Here is a 19,222-nt window from a genome sequence, read left to right as displayed (position 1 = left end):
CTGACCTGGTCTTGTCACATTATGAAATTTTGTGAACTGCAAGTCTGACATAAAGATAAGGAACTTAAATTATCAATGTACCTTCCTAACTGTGATCTGCTTTTTAGCCTCAACCTCTATTTTTAAGAAGCCTGGGTTGAAAATTTCTTTAATTAATGCCTTTCAGTAATGAAAGCAGTGGAAACTACTAAGTCCTTCTTTGCCCTTTTTGGAGCATCTTCAAGTGTCTCCATGCAACCATTTCTATAGTCCTTAGCTTTGTCAGCTCTGAACCAATGAACAGAAGTCCTCTTCCACTACAACTTGACCAAACTAGCATCATAAGAGTAAAGCTGGAATCTATATCACCAGAGGAAAGACTTAAGAAACCACTAGGCCTCAATGGACTAGCTTTGCTATTCTTGAATGCACTCCAACATGACACATCTCAACTTTTCAACCAGAAGTTCAGGAAAAGAACTTAAAACTGTGTATCTTGATTTCTTGGTTCCATGGAGAAAGGGAATAAAACCAATCTTCCAGATTAATACAGAATTTTTAATGCAAATAATCCAGTTTTACACAGGTCAGTACGAAAAACATGAACTTAATCACATTAGTAACAAAAGAGCAGAGATCAATACTGCCAAGAAATCTTATGACAGTATGGAAAAACAAAAGTGATGGTAGCTCTTACACACTGCTTATCAAAATAGGAGGGGAAAAAACTCCCATGTTGTGCATTGCCATGCTGAAAGAATCATATTCCATACAGTGAGCACACATCCATCTGCAACTCAGTCTCATGAATCACAAAACAACTGTGGTTGGAATGGACCTCCAGAGATCATCTAATTCAACCCCTTGCTAGAGCAGGTTCCCCAGGAACATGTCCAGGCACATTCTGAATGTCTCCAGAGAAGGAGACTCCACAATCTCTCTGGGCAGCCTGGTCTGCGGCTCCAGCACCTTCACAGCAAAGATTTTTTTCCTCCAGTTCAAGTGCAGGCTCCTGTGTTCTGGTTTGTACTTGCTGACCCTTGGCCTATCACTTGGCACCACTGAAGATAGATGAGTCCCATCTTCATGACCTCCAACCTTTAGATATTGATTAGCATTAAGAAGATCCCCTTTCAGTCTGCTCTTTTCCAGGCTGAACAGCCCCAGGTCTCTCAGCCTCTCCTTGCAAGAGAGATGCTCCAGTCCCCTCAGCATCTTTGTGGCCCCCCATTGGACACTCTCCAGTATTTCCCTGTCCCTCTTGAAATGGGGAATCAAAATTGAACACAATAATCCAGGTAAGGTCTCATCGGGGCAGAGCAGAGGGTGTCTCTGTGGAGTTTAACCATGAGAGAATCCTGTGTTGTAACATGACCACAACTGAAACCTTATAATTGTTAACAACAAAGCACACTCTGGAACTCAGAGATGTAAAATATGGTCACCTGTGCCCTCACAAGGCTAACAGAAGCCAATGGAAGTACTTTGCTCACTGACACTAGGAAAAGTGGACAATAAAACGGAACAACATGTGTTTAAGATTTGCTAAGATAAGAGTTGCTCAACCTCTCTTCCTAGTCAGGAATTGTCTACCTAGCCACATGTCACTATCAAACCTTCTCAGGCCCCAACCCAGTTATAATTTCTACCATATTCAGCTTTGTGCTTTTGACAGGAATCCTACCTCATACTAAAAATACTAGGGAAAGCATAAAAGTTCATCAGAATCAAAGCAGACAAGAGAGTTAGTAAGAAAGAACCTCTCTTAATTAAGGCAGTAGATTGCACCTCATACCTTGTAAATGTAAACAAAACATTAGTGGCAAACTGCCTGTAAATGAAGTAGTATCAGTGTGCTCCAGTATTGTACTAGCTATCTTTATTACAACCATCTTTTACTCACACTTTGTGGGTTGATTTCATCTTCTCCCATAGGTTCATCCACAATTTGCTGTCCATTCTGTAAAAAACCCAAAAAACAGACACAGAAAGTTACTAGAAACATAGAATCCAAGTACAGCACTCAAGATAATGCAGCTGTGCTTTTACAGCATGCCACTGTACAGGATCAACTGTTCTCCACACGCTATAAAAATACCCACTGGAAGTAAACACAGAGGACTGGCATGCAACGCCACCCTTGCTTTCAGCCTACTGTTTATCTAACTGGATGAAGTCACACTAAGAAATATGTAAAACAATCTGACATTTGAAGCCTTACTACTATACCTCTAGACTTTGTTTCTCAGCACTTGAACTTCTGCAAAGTTAAACCTGAAGATGGAACAGCAAAAAGTCACAACAAAGAGCAGATAAATAGGTTCTTTCTCGGGGTTCAGAGGGCCATTAGGATGATCAGAGGATTGGTGAATGTCCCCTGTGGGCACAGGTTGAGAGAGTTGGGGCTGTTCAGCTCCAGGAAGTCCTTAGAGCCGCCTTCCAGCACCTGAAGTGGGCTTTACAAGAAAGCTAGGAACGGACTCTTTACAAAGGCTGCTGGAGTGGGTCCAGAGGAGGGCCCTGAAGATGATCAGAGGGCTGGAGAACCACCCCTATGGGGACAGGCTGAAAGAGTTGGGGATGTTCAGCTTGGAGAAGAGAAGGTTCTGGGAGAGACCTTGGAGTAGCCTTCCAGTACCTGAAGGGGGTTACAAGAAAGCTGGGGAGGGACTTTTGACAAGGGCTTGTTGTGATAGGATGAGAAGGAATGGATTGAAGCCTGAGGAGGGCAGATTGAGACTGGAGATTAAGGAGGAAATTCTTTTCAGTGAGGGTGGTGAGACACTGGGAACAGCTTGCCCAGGGTGGTTGTGGATGTCCCTTCCCTGGAGGTGTTCAATGCCAGGTTGGATGAGGCCTTGAGTAACTTGGTCTAGTGGAAGGTGTGCCTGCCCATGGCAGGGGGGTGGAGCTTGATGATCTTTAAGGTCCCTTCCAACCTAAGCCATTCACTGAATCTACTGTAGCAAGTAAGTCCTTACTCTACCATATTTACTTCAAGCACTTATATCTACATTGTATAGCCTCCTAAAAACTGTGAATGCAATGCTAATTTCATTAGCCAGCATTTACTATTTTCTATCCTTCTTTAAGGACCACTTTAACAAGCCATACAAAAAGAGGCTTTTTAATTTGAAATTTAGCTATAAAGATTTTTTTCAAAAGCTTAAATACCTTATTGGTCAACAAATGTTTCCTTTTCTTTGTCAGTGATGCTATGCTTGGAGAATCTCCAAGAGACATCTTTCTCAAAAAAGAATGACCTTGCTTACACAACAAGCAAGAATATTAGCAAGTTGCAAGGAAAACAAAAATCTATTTTCCTAAGTTATGGTACAGGGTATCACCTAGGGCATTATTCTTACTCTGCTCCTAAAGTTTAACTGGAATTCAGTATGATTTTAGAAACCAAATCTATTAAAAATGGTTACATTTTCTATTATGACTAGGGGCAGGATTTAAATCCCTTTGTGCACTGCCTCTCTAGAGAATGGAAAGCCCAAATAATTTATTTTTCCAGAACTCAATTCACTTAAAGTTACCTGATTCTATGGATTAAATGTTTTCTAGACATCAGAAAATTCATAAAAGCTGCTCAGACATTCAGAGATTTTTAGCTCCACTCTACACCTTTCTTTCCCCAGTTCACTTTTTCAGGAAATTTCTTCTGTGGAACCTTCTTAGCATTTTTCAGTAACAATTTTTGCTTAATATAATCATCCAGCTTGCACATGGCTGGAGGAAATCTTTTGGATGAAGTGACAGATTAAATCCTAACCACTTATGAGTTCTAATTTTCAAATATTGCAAATACACTGAATGTTCAATCTCAGACAATTACCAGCTCTCTACCAAGTTCTCTCCTGAGCATATTTCTTTGCTAAAAGATGCAGCTGCATAAAGCCAAATTATGAGCATTATGGATTGATTGCCCATATGACAGAGGCTTTATTTTTATTATTTAAGGGAGTGGGGAGGTAGAGAAAGCTGGGCTTATGGCTGTTTCTCCAGTGCAGAGTTCTGGCATATGGGAGCACTGCCACTTTCTCATATTAACTCACTTCAGGAATACACAAGAGACTCCTGCTGTAACTCTGGTCTACTCTAGAAGCCACCTTTCCATGATGGAGAACCATCAACAATCAGTTTCACATGCTATAGTCTACTACAGAAGTGAACTGGCCTTCCAGTATCTGAAGGGGGCCTACAAGAAAGCTGGGGAAGAACTTTTCAGGATGTCAGGTAGTGATAGGACTGGGGGGAATGGATCCAAGCTGGAGGAGGGGAGATTCAGATTGAGTATTAGGAGGAAGTTCTTCATCATGAAGGTCATGAGACACTGGCACAGGTTGCCCAGAGAGGTGGTAGCAGCCTCATCCCTGGAGGTGTTTAAGGCCAGGCTGGATGTGGCTGTGAGCAACCTGCTGTGGTGTGAGGTGTCCCTGCCCATGGCAGGGGGGTTGGAACTGGATGATCCTTGAGGTCTCTTCCAGCCCTGACAAGTCTATGATTCTATGAATATAACCTTGCTAAGATAGCTCAGCTAAGGGCAGTCAGTACAACCTTCAGATTGTACAGCTAAGGGCAATTTGATAAGATGATGTGCCAAAAAGCCTCATTTCCCCCCGCTGAGGCATGTTTTACTCAGAAAGTACAGGCAGGGAATATTGTATTACCCTTCCTTAAGATACACAACCACTTGAAATTATCAAATAGAAGACCACAAAAACACCAGCTTAGCTAAGTAACAGAAATGAGTGTTTTTAATAAAGCCTGTTTACAAGGAAGCATTTTATGTATACATCTCATTACTAGCAAGGCCACAAGTGACATACTTTCCCTTCTCTCAAATCTATGGCATATATGTAAATGAACATTTGTGGCTTAGCTCCACATCCCTATATTCTGCTCATGCTATAAGATAGCTTCCCAAACATCTTGTCAATACGAAAGAAAAAGGAGAAGAAAATCAGCAGAACAAATAAGACAACTGACTTGAGCCAGAAAGGAGGAGTTTATAATGTCCTAACAACTAATGAGGGCTAAACTCTGGGGCCTAAAATAGGGCAATTTGTGTATCAGAGCCATGTGCTCTAAACTGACTCCACATGCAGATTTCCAGAATAGTAATTCCCACCACAACAATCATTCTGCTGAACAATAACATACTTGATCTGCAAGTTAAATAAGAATTTACTACACAGTAAGCTTTAAGATTTCACATTTATTATTTTAATGCAGCTGAAACATAGTTGAAACTAGAATACACTATCAGAAACTTGAGACAAGCCTCACTTTGAAGACAAAAAAAAAAAATCATAGAATGATTTAGGTTGGAAGGGACCCTAAAAATCAACTACTTCCAATCCCCCTGCCATGGGCATGGACACCTTCCACTAGACCTTGAACACCTGCATGGAGGGGGCATCCATGGCCTCCCTGGGCAACCTGTTCCAGTATCTCCCCACTTCCACAGTAAAGAATTTCTCCCTAATCTCCAGTATAAATCTGCCCTTCTCAATCCATTCCCTCTCATCCTATCACTACAAGCCCTCATCAAAAGTCCCTTCTCAGCTTTCTTGTACCCCTTTCAGGTACTGGAAGGCTGCTCTAAGGTCTCCCTGGAGCCGCCTTTTCTCCAGGCTGAACAGCCTCAACTCTCTCACTCTGTCCCCACAGGGGAGGTTCTCCAGCCCTCTGAGCATCTTTGTGGCCCTCCTCTGGACCTGCTGCAGCAGCTCCATGTCCCTCTTATGCTAGAGGCACCAGAACTGGAGGCAGTACTGTAGGTAGGGTCTCACAAGAACAGAGGGGCAGAATCCCTTCCCTGTGCTGCTGCTCTCCCTGCTTTGGATGCAGCTCAGCACACAGCTGCCTGCTGGGCTGCCAGGGACCATTGCTGGCTCCTGGGAAGTTTGTCACCAACTGACACCCCCAAGTCCTTCTGCTTCAGACTTCTCTTAAGCCACCTTCTCACCCAGCCTACGTTTGGTTTGGTATTGCCCCAACCCAGGTGCAGGACCTTGCACTTGGCCTTACTGAACTTCATGAGGTTGGCTTGGACCTACTCTCCAGCCTGTCCAAGTCCCCGCGGATGAATCCCTTCCCTCCAACATGCCACTTGGACCACAGAGCTTGGTGTCAACCTCTTGTTTTAAAAAGGCTCTAATCTTTAACCTCATCAACTTTTTGAACATTTTATCAGTCTACTAGAAAAAAAAAAAAACAAAACACCAAAAATCAACACAGCAAACTTTCACGACACAGGTGAGCTGGTTTGTATAGTCTGGTTTTCCTCTTTAATCCTGCATTGCTTTCAGTTACATTTCAGTTCACTTCAAGCAATGCTTTCCAAACTCTTACTGCAACTAGGAACAAACTCGAGGAATCAGCATGTGCACCATGTGGTCTTGTCTGAGCCAGATCACTGGGTTAGCAAGATCTTTTCAAATAGCTCTACTCAAGCAATGATTATGCTGAAGGAATCACTGGATGGCAGAACCAGTTTTTCCCAGAGCAGTCTGGGCCATGTAAGGTAAAGAAGGATATGAATATATGATTTATGTTCTGCTGGTATATGATCCTATTAAATGAAAAGCAGCTGTGTATTCAGGAAGTCTATGAAGCATACTGCCTTTCTTAGGAGTTCAAATGTAAAGCCCAAAGGTCTCTGTTGGAAGTGGCAGTGTTTAAACCACTGTGGAGTGAGGAGGTCAGCAGCATGCTTAAGAGGTGAGCAAACAAAACGTGTTCCTTTTCGCTGGGCGTATTCTCCTTCTAGTATGTAACTGGAGCCAAGGGCATGTCTCAATGACATAATAGACTGGGACTAGATATAATAGTTTGATGCATGCAGAATGAGAGAAGGCTGAGTAAATCTTCCACATGTATACATTGGTGTAATTTGAAAGACTTAAGACTCTAGACCTTGATTATTCTTCAGCTGCACTCCCCCTGTGGTGGGACACTAAGCAAGCAAAGTGGATCAAAGACCTGATTATTTCTAGTCCCCTGAATCCAGAAGCAGAACATATTTCAGATGATGGAATTAGAGAACAATAACAGAAAAGGTCCACAGAAAGCTTCTACTGACACCTGAATACGCCAGCAGTTAGGAGAGTGCACATACCTTAGAAAGGTAAGCTACAAAATCCACTCAGATTCCACTCCCTACTCTGTTTTCCAGTGGAAACAGTCACATTCAGTTCACTACAAGTTTGATTCCCAAAAGCTTTTAAATCTGTTGCCACACTTCACTAATAGGGTAGAAATTAATACTTAAATTTGGGTTCCAGCAGTTTTCCTGATGGCATATGGACAAGCAACACAAGAGTTCCTAAAGGTTCCCTAATTAAGCACAAAGCAGACAAACATCAGGGAATCTGCATTAGGCAGCTAGTAAATGAATGTTCCCCACAAGAACTGACAGAATCTCTTGACACAAAAGTCAATCAACCACAAAACAGGGAATCAAGCACCAGTATTTCTAGTAATCAAAAATTACAGGTTCAAACCCATTGACCTCTTAACATATAATCAAATACTTGATTTGCCTGGGAAAAAGGCAGTTTAAAGAAAGTGGATCTTGTTGGGTTGGGTTTTCTCTTTGTTTGTTTTTGTTGTTGCACATTTTGTTAGTGTTTTGTTGTTGTTTGGTTTCTTTTGTTGTTGTTGCATGTTTGGTTGTTTTTTTAAAATTTATTTAATATTTTGTTGTTGTTTGAAGTTTTTTTCTAATCCAGATTATTTCACTTCTTGGCCAGTAACCTGTGCTCATAAATAACCACACTGGAAGACACCAAAAGGTAGCAGTTAGTGGCATATATTACGTTATCAGTACTGAGAAAATATACCAAATCCTTTGTAAAAGAGTACAAGAAATGCAGCCCACATCCCACCCACAATCAGTTAACCACTTTTTGTGAAGCAGAGAACATGCTGCACTCTGCACACTGCAACTACACATTGATCTGCAGTCTTCATGTCATTTGTAAATTACTTTTTTTCTTGCAATTATAGTTCAAATATTTCCTGCCAGGGATCCAAAAATTCTACTATCTTGGGCATCTGCACAACAAACCTAATGCTATTCCTACCTATCCTTCTGATCAGCACCGGACCCATGAGGAGTAGCTCAAGAGCAGTCTCAAAGAGAAAGACTTAAGAGAGGTCTCAGCTCATGAAAAACTCAACATGAGCTGGCAATGTGTACTCACAGCCCAGCAGGCAACCATGTGCTGGGCTGCATCCAAAGCAGGGAGAGAAGCAGCACAGGGAAGGGATTTTGCCCCTCTGCTCTTGTGAGACCCCACTTGGAGTAATGCATCCACTTCTGGTGCCCCCAGCAGAAGAGGGACATGGAGATGCTGCAGCAGGTCCAGGGGAGGGGCACAAAGATCCTCAGAGGGCTGGAGAACCTCCCTTAAGAGGCAGGCTGAGAGAGTTGGGGCTGTTCAGCCTAGAGAAGAGAAGGCTCCAGGGAGACCTTAGAGCAGCCTTCCAGCACCTGAGAGAGACCTAAAAGAAAGATGGGAAGGGACTTTTTATAAGGTCTTTGAGGTGATAGGATGAGACGGAATGGATTGAAACTTGAGGAGGGCAGATTGAGACTGGAGATTAGGAAGAAATTCTTTCCAATGAGGGTGCTGAGACATGTCATCCAGGGAGGTTTGTGGATGCCCCCTCCCTGGAGGTGTTGAAGGCCTTGAGCAACCTGGGCTAGTGGAAGGTGTCCCTGCCCAAGGCAGGGGGGTTGGAACTAAATGATCTTTAATGTCCCCTCCAGCCTAAGCCATTCTGTTATGTAGAAAACACCACCTAGGACCCAAAACAGCAATGCAAATTTACCAACTTTGTGCAGAACATCTTATTTTAATAATAACATCAGGTACCCACCACTACCTTCACAGAGGGTTTTTTATAGCTATCTAAACCATATGAGTTGAATTTTTAAGCAGACAAATCATGGTTACCTGTATTAGTATTTTTTTTTCCTATGCTGCCTCATTAGTTTCATTACTACTACAGATAGGACACACTTGAAGATTTCAGATTTAATTCAGCGTCTCCACTCTCACATTCTGTTTGCAAACCAAAGTTCTGCCTATTTGGATTCATCTTCCTGAACTTTATGTTCTTCCCTACAGCTTCATAGATCTTTTTCTTTCCTGAAGGATGTAATTTTGTCCCCACAGCTTCCTTAATATTAGATACCACCAAATATCTTCTTCCACCACCAAAACATCTCTGATTTGTGTTTTGAGCATTAGTAGACTATTTTGGGATGTTGAAGTAGCCTCTTTGCCAAATATTATTTTTTTTTTAACCAAAACAGTTATCAGTTATTTTAAAATCCCTTATGAAATTGGTATAAGCTGTAGTTTTGGGGATAATTATCCTCAACATTTCCTAATTATTAATACTGGGATTAAGTAAAAGTTAGCTGCTGCCTTCATACTATTAACAGAGTACAGTATATTATATAACTACTGAGTTTTTCCCTGCCATTGGTGCCCTTTAGCAGAATCACACCCCCTTAATCATTTTTAAAGCGTTATATTCTTACACTTAGCAATTGGACAACTCAAGAATTATGAATTGCATATCAGGGCAGGATGATGTTTTGAGTACCCAAATGAGCAGACAAGATAAGATGTCTGAATCACACCACTTAAAAAATCATTATCTAGAAGTTTTAACATGTCAGTAACACAGGTGATGATTTAACTGTGCTTTGGAATTTTAATTTAAATAAATTACCTGGATGAGTCTGAAGTTTCTCCCAGGTCATTCCTAGTTTTCAGCTACCAAAACTTTCAGACCTACCCAACAGCTTTTAAACTGTTGTAGGATTTAATAAAAACCCTTTTTCTCTCTGATTAAAGCTTCTGAAATAAAGTGTAGGATACCCCAAATAAGCATTTTAAAACACACAAAAACTTCCTTTATTATTTAGTCATCATAACACTGACTCTACATAGATCCCAGCACTTAACATTGGTGCTTTCAAGGGACTCTCAACTGACAGATAAAGCTCAAGAACTGTATGATCCTTGACTTGAATAAATCTCTAACAATGCTTCTGGCTCATTTCAAAGTGGATTCCCACCGAAATATTCGAAACAAATTTGCTGCTAGCAGCACAAGGCACTGCATGGAAATATACTCAGCAAAAGCCTTTTAACTATATACACTTAAACTTACTATTCTAAGCAGCAGTGAGCTACCCTGAGAAAAAATTCATAGGTCTGCACAAAAATAGTTGAAAATAAACTGAAAGGACCTTGAGAGGTCATCCAATGTATCTCAGTGCACCAAGGCATGATCAGCTATTCCTACAACGTTGCTCATGAGATGTTTACGTCTAACCCCTTAAATCTCCAGTAACTGAATTTTCACAATCTACTCCAGTGCTTAACTAAAATATAAAGCATTAATAGGATCTGAATTACTGACTTGTGCCCTAACTCCTGAGCTCTGAGGACATGTGGATCCAAAGCACTTACCTAAATCCTGACCTGATTAAAACTTATTACATTTAATTAGCAGAACTGAGCTATCATCTTAGATTTCTCTAGCTGTTCTTCCACAGATATATGCAATAAATATTGCATGTACTATTTTTAACATAGTACATGCAAGCATTAACAATTCATTTTGTTTGTTTGTTTGGGTTTTTTTGGGGAGAGATGGGGAGCCCAGCAAAGAAAGAGCTAAATATATAAGTCTGTATTTTAAGGAAACATAAATCTACTGCAAATATTCCCTTAATTCCCCATAATTTATTCTAAACTTCATTGATTAAGGGAACTGACTTCTTCCTCTGCTAGTTATAAAAGAAACAGGAGGACATTGAAACTTGGCTCTCTGTAGACAATCAGTCTCAGATATAAACCATTAACATGCAGATAACTTAGGTACAAAGCCAAACTTCCTAAGTTCAGCATATACAGGTAAATTAAACTATGTGAGCCCTCAACACAGGAAGGGCATGGACCTCATAGAGCAGGTCCAGAGGAAGGCCATGAAGATGATCCACTCTGAAGATGAGCATCTCTGCTACACGCTTAGGGAGCTGGAGTTGTTCAGCCTGGAGAAGAGAAGATTCCAGGCAGACCTAAGAGCAACCTTCCACTACCTGAAGGCGGCTACAAGAAGGCTGCAGAGGGACTGTTTGCAAAGGCCTGCAGTGACACAACAAGGGGCAATGCCTTGAAATAAGAGAAGAGGAATTTTAGATTGGATGTTAGGAACAAGTTCTTTACCATGAGGGTGGTGGAACACTGCACAGGTTGCCCAGGGAGGTAGTTGAGGCCACATCCCTGGAGATCTTCAGGGTCCAGCTGGACAAGGCTCTGAGCAACCTGATCTAGTGGAAGATGTCCTTGCTGACTGCAGGGGGGTTGGACTAGATGACCTTTGGAGGTCCCTCCCAATCCAAACCAGGCTGAACACCCCCAGCTCCCTCAGCCTGTCCTTGTAGCAGAGGTGTTCCAGCCCCCTGACCATTTTTGTGGCCCTCCTCTGGACCTGCTCCATCAGGTCCATGTCTTTCCTGTGCTGAGGACTCCAGAGCAGGACTCCAGGTGAGGTCTTATCAGAGCAGAAGGCAGGTGCACTTCAGCTTCCCTGCCTCCTGCCATTCTAGGCCAACCAACATGCTCTGGGTCTTCCAAAGGGGACCAAGGCACACACAAAGGAGCATGCACCAAGTCTTTCCCCCATGAGTCTGGGGGCAGCCAGCATGCACAGCAAGGATGTGTGCTGCTGCTCCTTACAATGCAGACACAAGTTTTCAGACATGAGCTGGTTTCTCAGAATCTCTTTGTATGATAAAGGACAAAGGTTGAAATGTAATATTGAAGTCAACTAAAGAATTACACACATTTATGCTCAATTTGTCATTTAGCTGTTTCAACAGATTCTATTAAGAAAAGAGGCTAAGATATGGAGCAGCTTCAAACCCAGGATTTCCAAGGTGATTATACAACAAATGTCAACTGCTAGAAGACAGACAAAGACTCCCTGTTAAGTGAAAAAAAAAGAATTGACATGCAAGTCAAAGTTCTAACAGTAACTAATTTTGGCAATCATGCTATGTAAGGAATAATACAAATCATATTCATCATGGTCCTGATTACATCCTGAAACCACCACTTTATGAACCCAAAGGACAAAGAAGATTTTCTTTTTTTTTCAGAGCTATGTTTTACTGGACATTTAAAAACGAACCCAAATACTATTTCTTCACATCTTCTGTATATACTTAAGCTCATTCTGATACATTAATGCTTGAAATTAAATGCTAAATGGTCCAGGGAGGTGGTTGAGGCCCCATCCCTGGAGGTGTTTAAGGTGAGGCTGGATGATGCCCTGGCCAGCCTGATGTAGTGTGAGGTGTCCCTGCCCATGGCAGGGGGATTGGAATTGGATGATCCTTGTGGTCCCTTCCAACCCTGACTGATTCTATGATTCTAACTTAATTAAATGGAACCTTAGAAACTGTGTCAGAAAAGAGACCTAGACAATAATGATGTGCTTGGAAGACACATGCTACTTTTTACACAATTGAATTGCTTCCCTCAAAAAAATAAAGTTGAGGGGAAAAAAAAAAGGCATGCAGTACATTTCCTCCAAAATGAGTTAAGTGGAGCATTAAGCATACCACAGGGGGTTCCTCGCATCAAAGGGAACATATGGTAACTGTTACCGATAAGAATGAGCCAGCAGTAACTTTGTGGTTGGGCCACTGCAGTAGGTCCCTGAAAATCAGAGTTCATCTCCTAGCTCTAAAACAGAGCCCATGAATGATGTTAGATGAAGTCATTAAACTGATGAGCTTCATTTTCCCATCTGCTACACATGACTTCCCCCCAACACCCTCTATTTCCAATGTGTAAAACATTTAATCTTATTTCAGAGAATAAGTAGCTCAGTATCATGTTCGCAAGCATATAGCACAATACTTGCAGTAAACAAACACTTTAGCTGATCTAAACTTAAAAATTCCCTGAAAAGATTCTAACTTACTCAGTTTTACTGATTAAATTATTCCACTCTTGAATGTCACCAGGATTGAAAAAAGAAAGTTCTACTCTTGCCTGAAAAAAAAAAAAAAAACAAAACACAACAAACCTGCTTAGGTTTCATTATTGGAATACAGCTATGAATAATATTTGAAAAAATAAATAAACCAAACCTTGCCCCCCAAATCAAAGCAAACACCACACAAAAACACAACCCAAACCCAGTAAAAAGAGTATCTTGAATGAGTCCTCAAAGTTCATAGGCGTGCCAAGATGGACCAAGTCATACAGCTAACATTTCTGATGTGCAGAAATAGCTAAACGCCCACCTTAGTCTCTGTAGCACTGAAAAGCTAAGTCGGGCGTTCCAAATGACAAACAACTGCAGCTAGTGTGACAGATCACAATCAATTCAAAGACAACAGACGTGCCTTTAAACATGTCAGTCTGTTCACATCTGCTTTGTGTGAGGCGTCCTAGCAGTGGTGAGGAATTACCGATGCTGTAATGAACACAACAGTAACAAGGGAAGAACTGCTGGTGTCAGAAGAAAACCAATGGAATGATTCAAGGTGTCAAACTCAACACCTTCCATGTGGAAATCAAGAGCTGCTGAGCACATCCAATACACTATGAAGGTAGTGAATTCAGCAGAGCAAAGCTGCTGCCCCCTCCTATCCCACTCGTTTGACAGCAGGCCAATCTGCACTATGTCACATTGCAGGGTTGTGTTAACTAAAACAAAAAAAAACCAGAGCAGGTAAAAATTGTACCATTAAGGAGCTGAAAAACCTGAAGGGAAAAAAAAAAAAAAACACAAAACACCAACCCATACCTAAACATTTTTCACACAGATGATATGTTCCTCTAGATACTATTTACACATATATAACATCTGTTATCTCTCTATCACAGCAGCTTGTGGAATGCATGGTATATGACTTATTTAGATGAGAATTAAATTGACACTTGTCACTTTTAATCCAGTGCAAGAAAATGGCATGCCACAAACCTGTGAAAAGCCCAGACTGAGAATGCACTCTACTGACAGCAAGTATGGATGAGAAGTGATAGCCAAGTGCTGCAGAGAATTCTGCCTGTCACAAAGAAAGGATGGATGGTCTTCAAAATCTGCATAAACCATTTAGGTGATTCCATTTTGTCTTTGGATTGCTTTCCTGTGGTGGCTATACAAGAAATTACTCTAACTACAGCGTTTGTTCCTCTGGAACCCAAGTAAAACACTGATTACACAAATGAGTACAGAATGTAAAGAGACAATCACAACCACAGCAGCTTCATGGCTTGAGGTGGCAAGACATCTGATAAATTTCAGATCCCATGCCAGAAGTATCCACTGACAGAGAATGTCACACTGACATCAGAATGGAAATACAAAGCAAAAATTACAGTATAGAACAGTTTGGGTTGGAAGGGACTTCCAAAGGTCAGCTAGGCCATTCCCCCTGCAAGTCAGCAGAGACATCCTCCACTAGATCAGCGTGCTCAGAGACTTGTCCAGCCTCACCTTGAAGACCTCCAGGGATGGAGCCTCAACTGTCTCTCTAGGCAACCTATTGCAGTGTTCCACCACCCTCATGGTACAGAACTTGTTCCTCACATCCTATCTCAATCTGCTCTGCTCTCATTTCAAACCACTGCCCCTTGTCCTGTCACTCCAGGCCTTTGCAAACAGTCCCCCCACAGCTTTCTTGTAGCCTCCTTCAGGTACTGGCAGGCTGCTCTTAGTTCTCCCTGGAGCCTTCTCTTCTCCAGGCTGAACACCCCCAGCTCCCTCAGCCTGTCCTCATAGCAGAGGTGCTCCAGTCCCTGATAATTTTTGTGGCCTTCCTCTGGACCTGCTCCATCAGGTCCATGACCTTCCTGTGTTGAGGGCTCCAGAGCTGTACACAGTACTCCAGGTGAGGTCTTACCAGAACAAAGTGGCAAAAATCTCATCAGCATAATTGTTAAATGCTAACAACCCTTGCCTTGTGCAAGGCTCAAATAATTCTGGCTACAGAAGATAAAACAACGAATTTTGCAAAAGGGGATTCACATCATTTAGACACATAAATAGATGATTATAAATCCTGTCAAGAGCAGTGGAAAAAAAACTGAATTTTCTTCACAGCCAATTTCGAGCACCTAAAACTCCTAGAGATAGATGGCATAAAGTCTAGCAAATGGCATCTCCTTTCAGCTCCTTCAAAGTCCTGGAGTCCAAATTTTGGCTGATACAACTGTAATCATTCTTCTCCTGTCAATGTTTATATGCATGGATGGGAGTACAGATCAAAGGATCAGGCTAGTGATTCAGGCATTCAAATGCAAACTCAGATCATCAATACTTAATTTGCTTGATGACTTGAAATAACAGGCACATTTTCACCATGAAAAAGAAACCTATGTTTGTTACAAAGCTTAAGCAGACCTTGAGCCAATAAAAGAAAGCAGCATTCTACAGGCTTTAAAGGTACTCTAAAACCCAAAAGAAAACAAACCCACACATTATGCTATAAAGAGAAATTAGTTTTTAAATAGTGCAACAATTTTATATGTTGAAAAAAGCTGTTAGAGATGCTATGTGGATCACTCACCTATTTGTACCAGTAGAAAAGATGTCCTACTACTGATGTCTGAACACTATAAATCCATGTTTTATCTAAAAAGCCCCCATCTGTGTGCATTATTTCCTACTAAAGACCATGTTCTACAGATCTGCTCTCCTGTACACCTAAGCTACGGCAGCTGTTCATGGTTAACTATACCATCTCCCAAAGTAATTCTACTTAAAGGTATTCTATTTCTCCTATTAAATTCGCTCTCACATCACAACAAAGCACCCCCTCAGCAGTATCACTACAAAACCAAACACAGGACTGCACTGGGAAGCAAATTAAAAAACAAACAAACAAAAATATTAAAAACTCAATGAATTGTTAAGACAAGGAGAGTATCCCAGATAAGTTTTAAAGTGTAATAATTTGCAATTCCATATGGATAAAACAACATTAAAAGAGCTGCGTCAGTCAATCTGAGACCTTAGCAGAAATTCTTTACCTCACTCAGTATTACAGCTGAAGACATTATTACTATCAATCTACTATCAGACTGAAACCGTAATGACTTTCCAGGTGGATGAAAAAAGTATTTTTGCCCAGGGATACTCTTGCAGGATTGGGTCTGTAATTAGGATATTGCTATGCTACATGTAAACAGCTCATGCAAACTGAAAATATAAGTTATGTATTTACATCAGTTGTTTATGCATTTGACTGAAATATTTTAACTAAAATATCTTTTCTTACAGACTCATTTCAGGTAAGCAACCTTTCCAAGCCCACCTTTGTCTCTTCGAGGGGTCAGCTAAGAAGTTGTTACAGGTGCAGTCTAGCACTTTCAAGAACTGGGCTTTGTTCTAGGCTAGAGCCTTACAGCACAAACCTGTCAGTCCAGTGCTGTTTCATGTTTTGATAGAGGTCCTAGAATTTCTTTTTTCTGATAAACTGCTCTAGACTCATGTCAGTGTAAGCTCAGGAAAATATAAAATATAAATCATGTCTGAAATACACTAAAACAAGTACAATTAATCATGCACATCCATGTATTTCAGATAACTTTTTACTACCTTTCCAGCACATACACCATTACTGAAGTTACACAGACTACATTCAGTGTAGATGGAAAACTAAAGGAACAGTTACAGCCTTTTCTCTAAATCATTAGTCTAAGTGATCTTGCAGAAACATTTCCCCTGGCACCTTCTTCCCTTACCTCCAAGCATCACACTACTACTGTAGTTCACCAAGATTACCACTTCAGAAGTCAGTGAATAACTGGCAAGGACTTAAAAGACAGATCTGCCTGTCAAATCATAACTGCAGATTCTTCTGACCTCCACAGATGCAGTCACTTTAAGCAAAAGGAAGACAAGACAAACATCAAAAGGACAGATACTCCTGGTACTGTACAAACTTCACACGGCTCTATTTCTTTGCTCCACTCACTAAGGATGAAGTCCTAACCTTTTGTCTGACTGTCGTGAGCTGGCCTGAGTCCATACCTTTCAAGATCAGCATCACTTGAAGCAGCCTAGCTGCCTATCAGCTGGAGCAGATTCAGGTAGAAGCTGCACTGTCAGAGGAAGCTATCCTGTTTCAGATAGGAGTCTAGTCGCAAACTAGCACACGCATTGTGGGCTAATAGAGAGTCACGAAGCGAGCACAACTGACTGTGTAGGAGTAGTGTTTACATAGAACCGAACCAACACAGTAGTACACTGTAGGAAAAAATGAAAATATCTGAAGGCATCTATGGCCTCCGTGAATCTAGCTTCCAGCCACTCTCACTATCCCAGTCTGGGAAAGCCGACACGCAGCCTGCCTAACAAGGACACGAACTCCCCGCTACCAACAGCGCGAAACCACATTGCGCCGCATCTCAGGGACGTTCCCGTAAACGCCGCCAAGCACAAAGCTTCACCCATGCGAAACATCCCTGCGGTTACCCAAACGCTTGCGAAACTGCAGAAACAACCCCATCCTGCTCAGATAAGGGGGCTGTGGCACCCGGGCGGGGACGGCTCAGAGGGAGCAGCAGCAAGGCGAGGGCACTGGGGAAGGTGAGGGCAGGCCCCAGCACTCACGGCCCCCCACCCCCCGAGTCGCGCTTGTGAAGGCGGCGGGGCCGCCCCAGGAAGGGAAACTCGCTGTGACAGTAACCAGACACCGCGCTGGAACAAAAGCGCCCGAGTCGGCCGCCACCGTAGAAGCAGGTTACTCCCTGCCGAGGAAGGGGCGGAAGGGGAGGGAGCGAGCCGGGAGCAGCCCGGTCCCGTGAAACACGCCCCAAGCTCCGGCGCGGGGGAGTCCCGGCCGGTCCGGGCCATGAGTCAGTGCCCCAGAGAGGAAGCGGCGCCCAGGGGACAGCCGGGCGGCAGGCGCCAATCCTCATTCCGCGCTGCCCGACCGAGCCGCTCGAGCGCTCGGTGCCCCGCAGCGCCTCGTCCTCTGCCGGGCCGCTGCCCTCCGTCCCCCCCGCCTGCAGTTGCCGGGGCTCGAGGAAACTCTGCCCGTCCCTTACGCGGCGGAGTCGGTGGGAGTCAGGTCCCGTCCCTTCCTCACAACTTTCCCCACAACAACACTCACCCACACGCCCCGTACCTCAGTGCTGCTCTCGGCTGTGCTCTCTACAGCCATCTTCTGCCAAGGGTCCGCCAACTGCGCTAGGGGCATCTTCCCCGCTCGCCTCCCGCAGCCTCTGCGCTCCCCTTTCCCGCACCCCGGCGGTGAGGCGGGGGCGGCGAGACAGGCAACGCGCACCTCCGGAGGGCGCAGAACACCCCAACTGGTTCCAGCAGCGGCTCCTGCGGCGACTGCTGCCCGGTGCCGCCGTCCGTCCGTCCCTCCCCTCACCCCCTCCCCGCTGCCAGGCGGAGCCGCGCTTCCGCCCTCCCCCCGGCCCGCCGCTCGAGCCCGGCTTCCGCTCACAACATGGCGCCCGGGCCGTACCTGTCCGGCTGACGGCGCCTGCGCGCCCTGCCGCCGGGCGGATTCACCGCAACTCCGGCCCTCACCTCCCGCAGGTGCCAGGCTGGGCCGCTGGGCGGGGTGAGGCGGAGAGCCAAGGGGGATGGTGCGCCTGCCTTAGCGGGAGGTGGCAGCCAGATACGACGGAGCGCGGGCGAAAGGCAGGACCGGGTCAGCCCCAGACACGGTCATGCCGCCACCTCCTAGCCGGGGAAGCTCTTTCGGTGACCGCGGGCGACCGGTCCGGTCGAGACTTGCGGTGCCGAGGTCCGTCACCGTTCTCGGGCCTCGGTCAGCTTTGCCCAGCTCTATGCAGAGCAGCGGCGACCAGGCCTGCTGATTTGAAGGGCGGCAGCAGCTGAGGCGGGATTCTGTCTGGGAGGCGCCCGTGTGGAGATTCGCCCTCAGCGCTGGCGCGGCCAGCTCCTGTCAGACCAGCCCCAACGGAGAGGGCTCGTACAGACACAGAGAGAAGGCTGGGCCGGGCCCAGGGCTGCCGTTGCTCAGGCAGATGAGCTGTGAGGAATGGGAGCGACGAAAAGTTTTAAATAGAGTGGATGGAGAAGTTGAAAGGTGAGTGAGGAAGATGTAGCGTTGTGCAGAATATCGTTAGGCAAAGAGGGAAAGGAATTGAGGTGTAGGAATTTGGGTTTATCATAGGACCATAGGATGTTAGGAGTTGGAAGG

General features: G+C 43.8%; 1 protein-coding gene across 1 annotated transcript in view; it reads right to left on the bottom strand.

The window, feature by feature from the left end:
• Window positions 1–18,241, bottom strand: part of RPS6KA3 (ribosomal protein S6 kinase A3) — a 73,959-nt gene extending 55,718 nt beyond the window's left edge. Inside the window, exons 1-2 of the mRNA XM_054391016.1 lie at window positions 18,170–18,241; window positions 1,883–1,939 (exon numbers count right to left, since the gene is read on the bottom strand). Of these exons, the coding sequence (XP_054246991.1) occupies window positions 1,883–1,939; window positions 18,170–18,241 (129 nt within the window). The remainder of the gene's footprint in view (window positions 1–1,882; window positions 1,940–18,169) is intronic.
• Between the last annotated feature and the right edge of the window lie 981 nt (window positions 18,242–19,222).

Source organism: Indicator indicator, chromosome 1 (genome assembly GCF_027791375.1).
Source record: "Indicator indicator isolate 239-I01 chromosome 1, UM_Iind_1.1, whole genome shotgun sequence".
Lineage (NCBI taxonomy): Eukaryota > Metazoa > Chordata > Aves > Piciformes > Indicatoridae > Indicator > Indicator indicator.
Note: the sequence above shows the minus strand (reverse complement) of the source record. Positions and strands in the feature narration are given on the sequence as shown.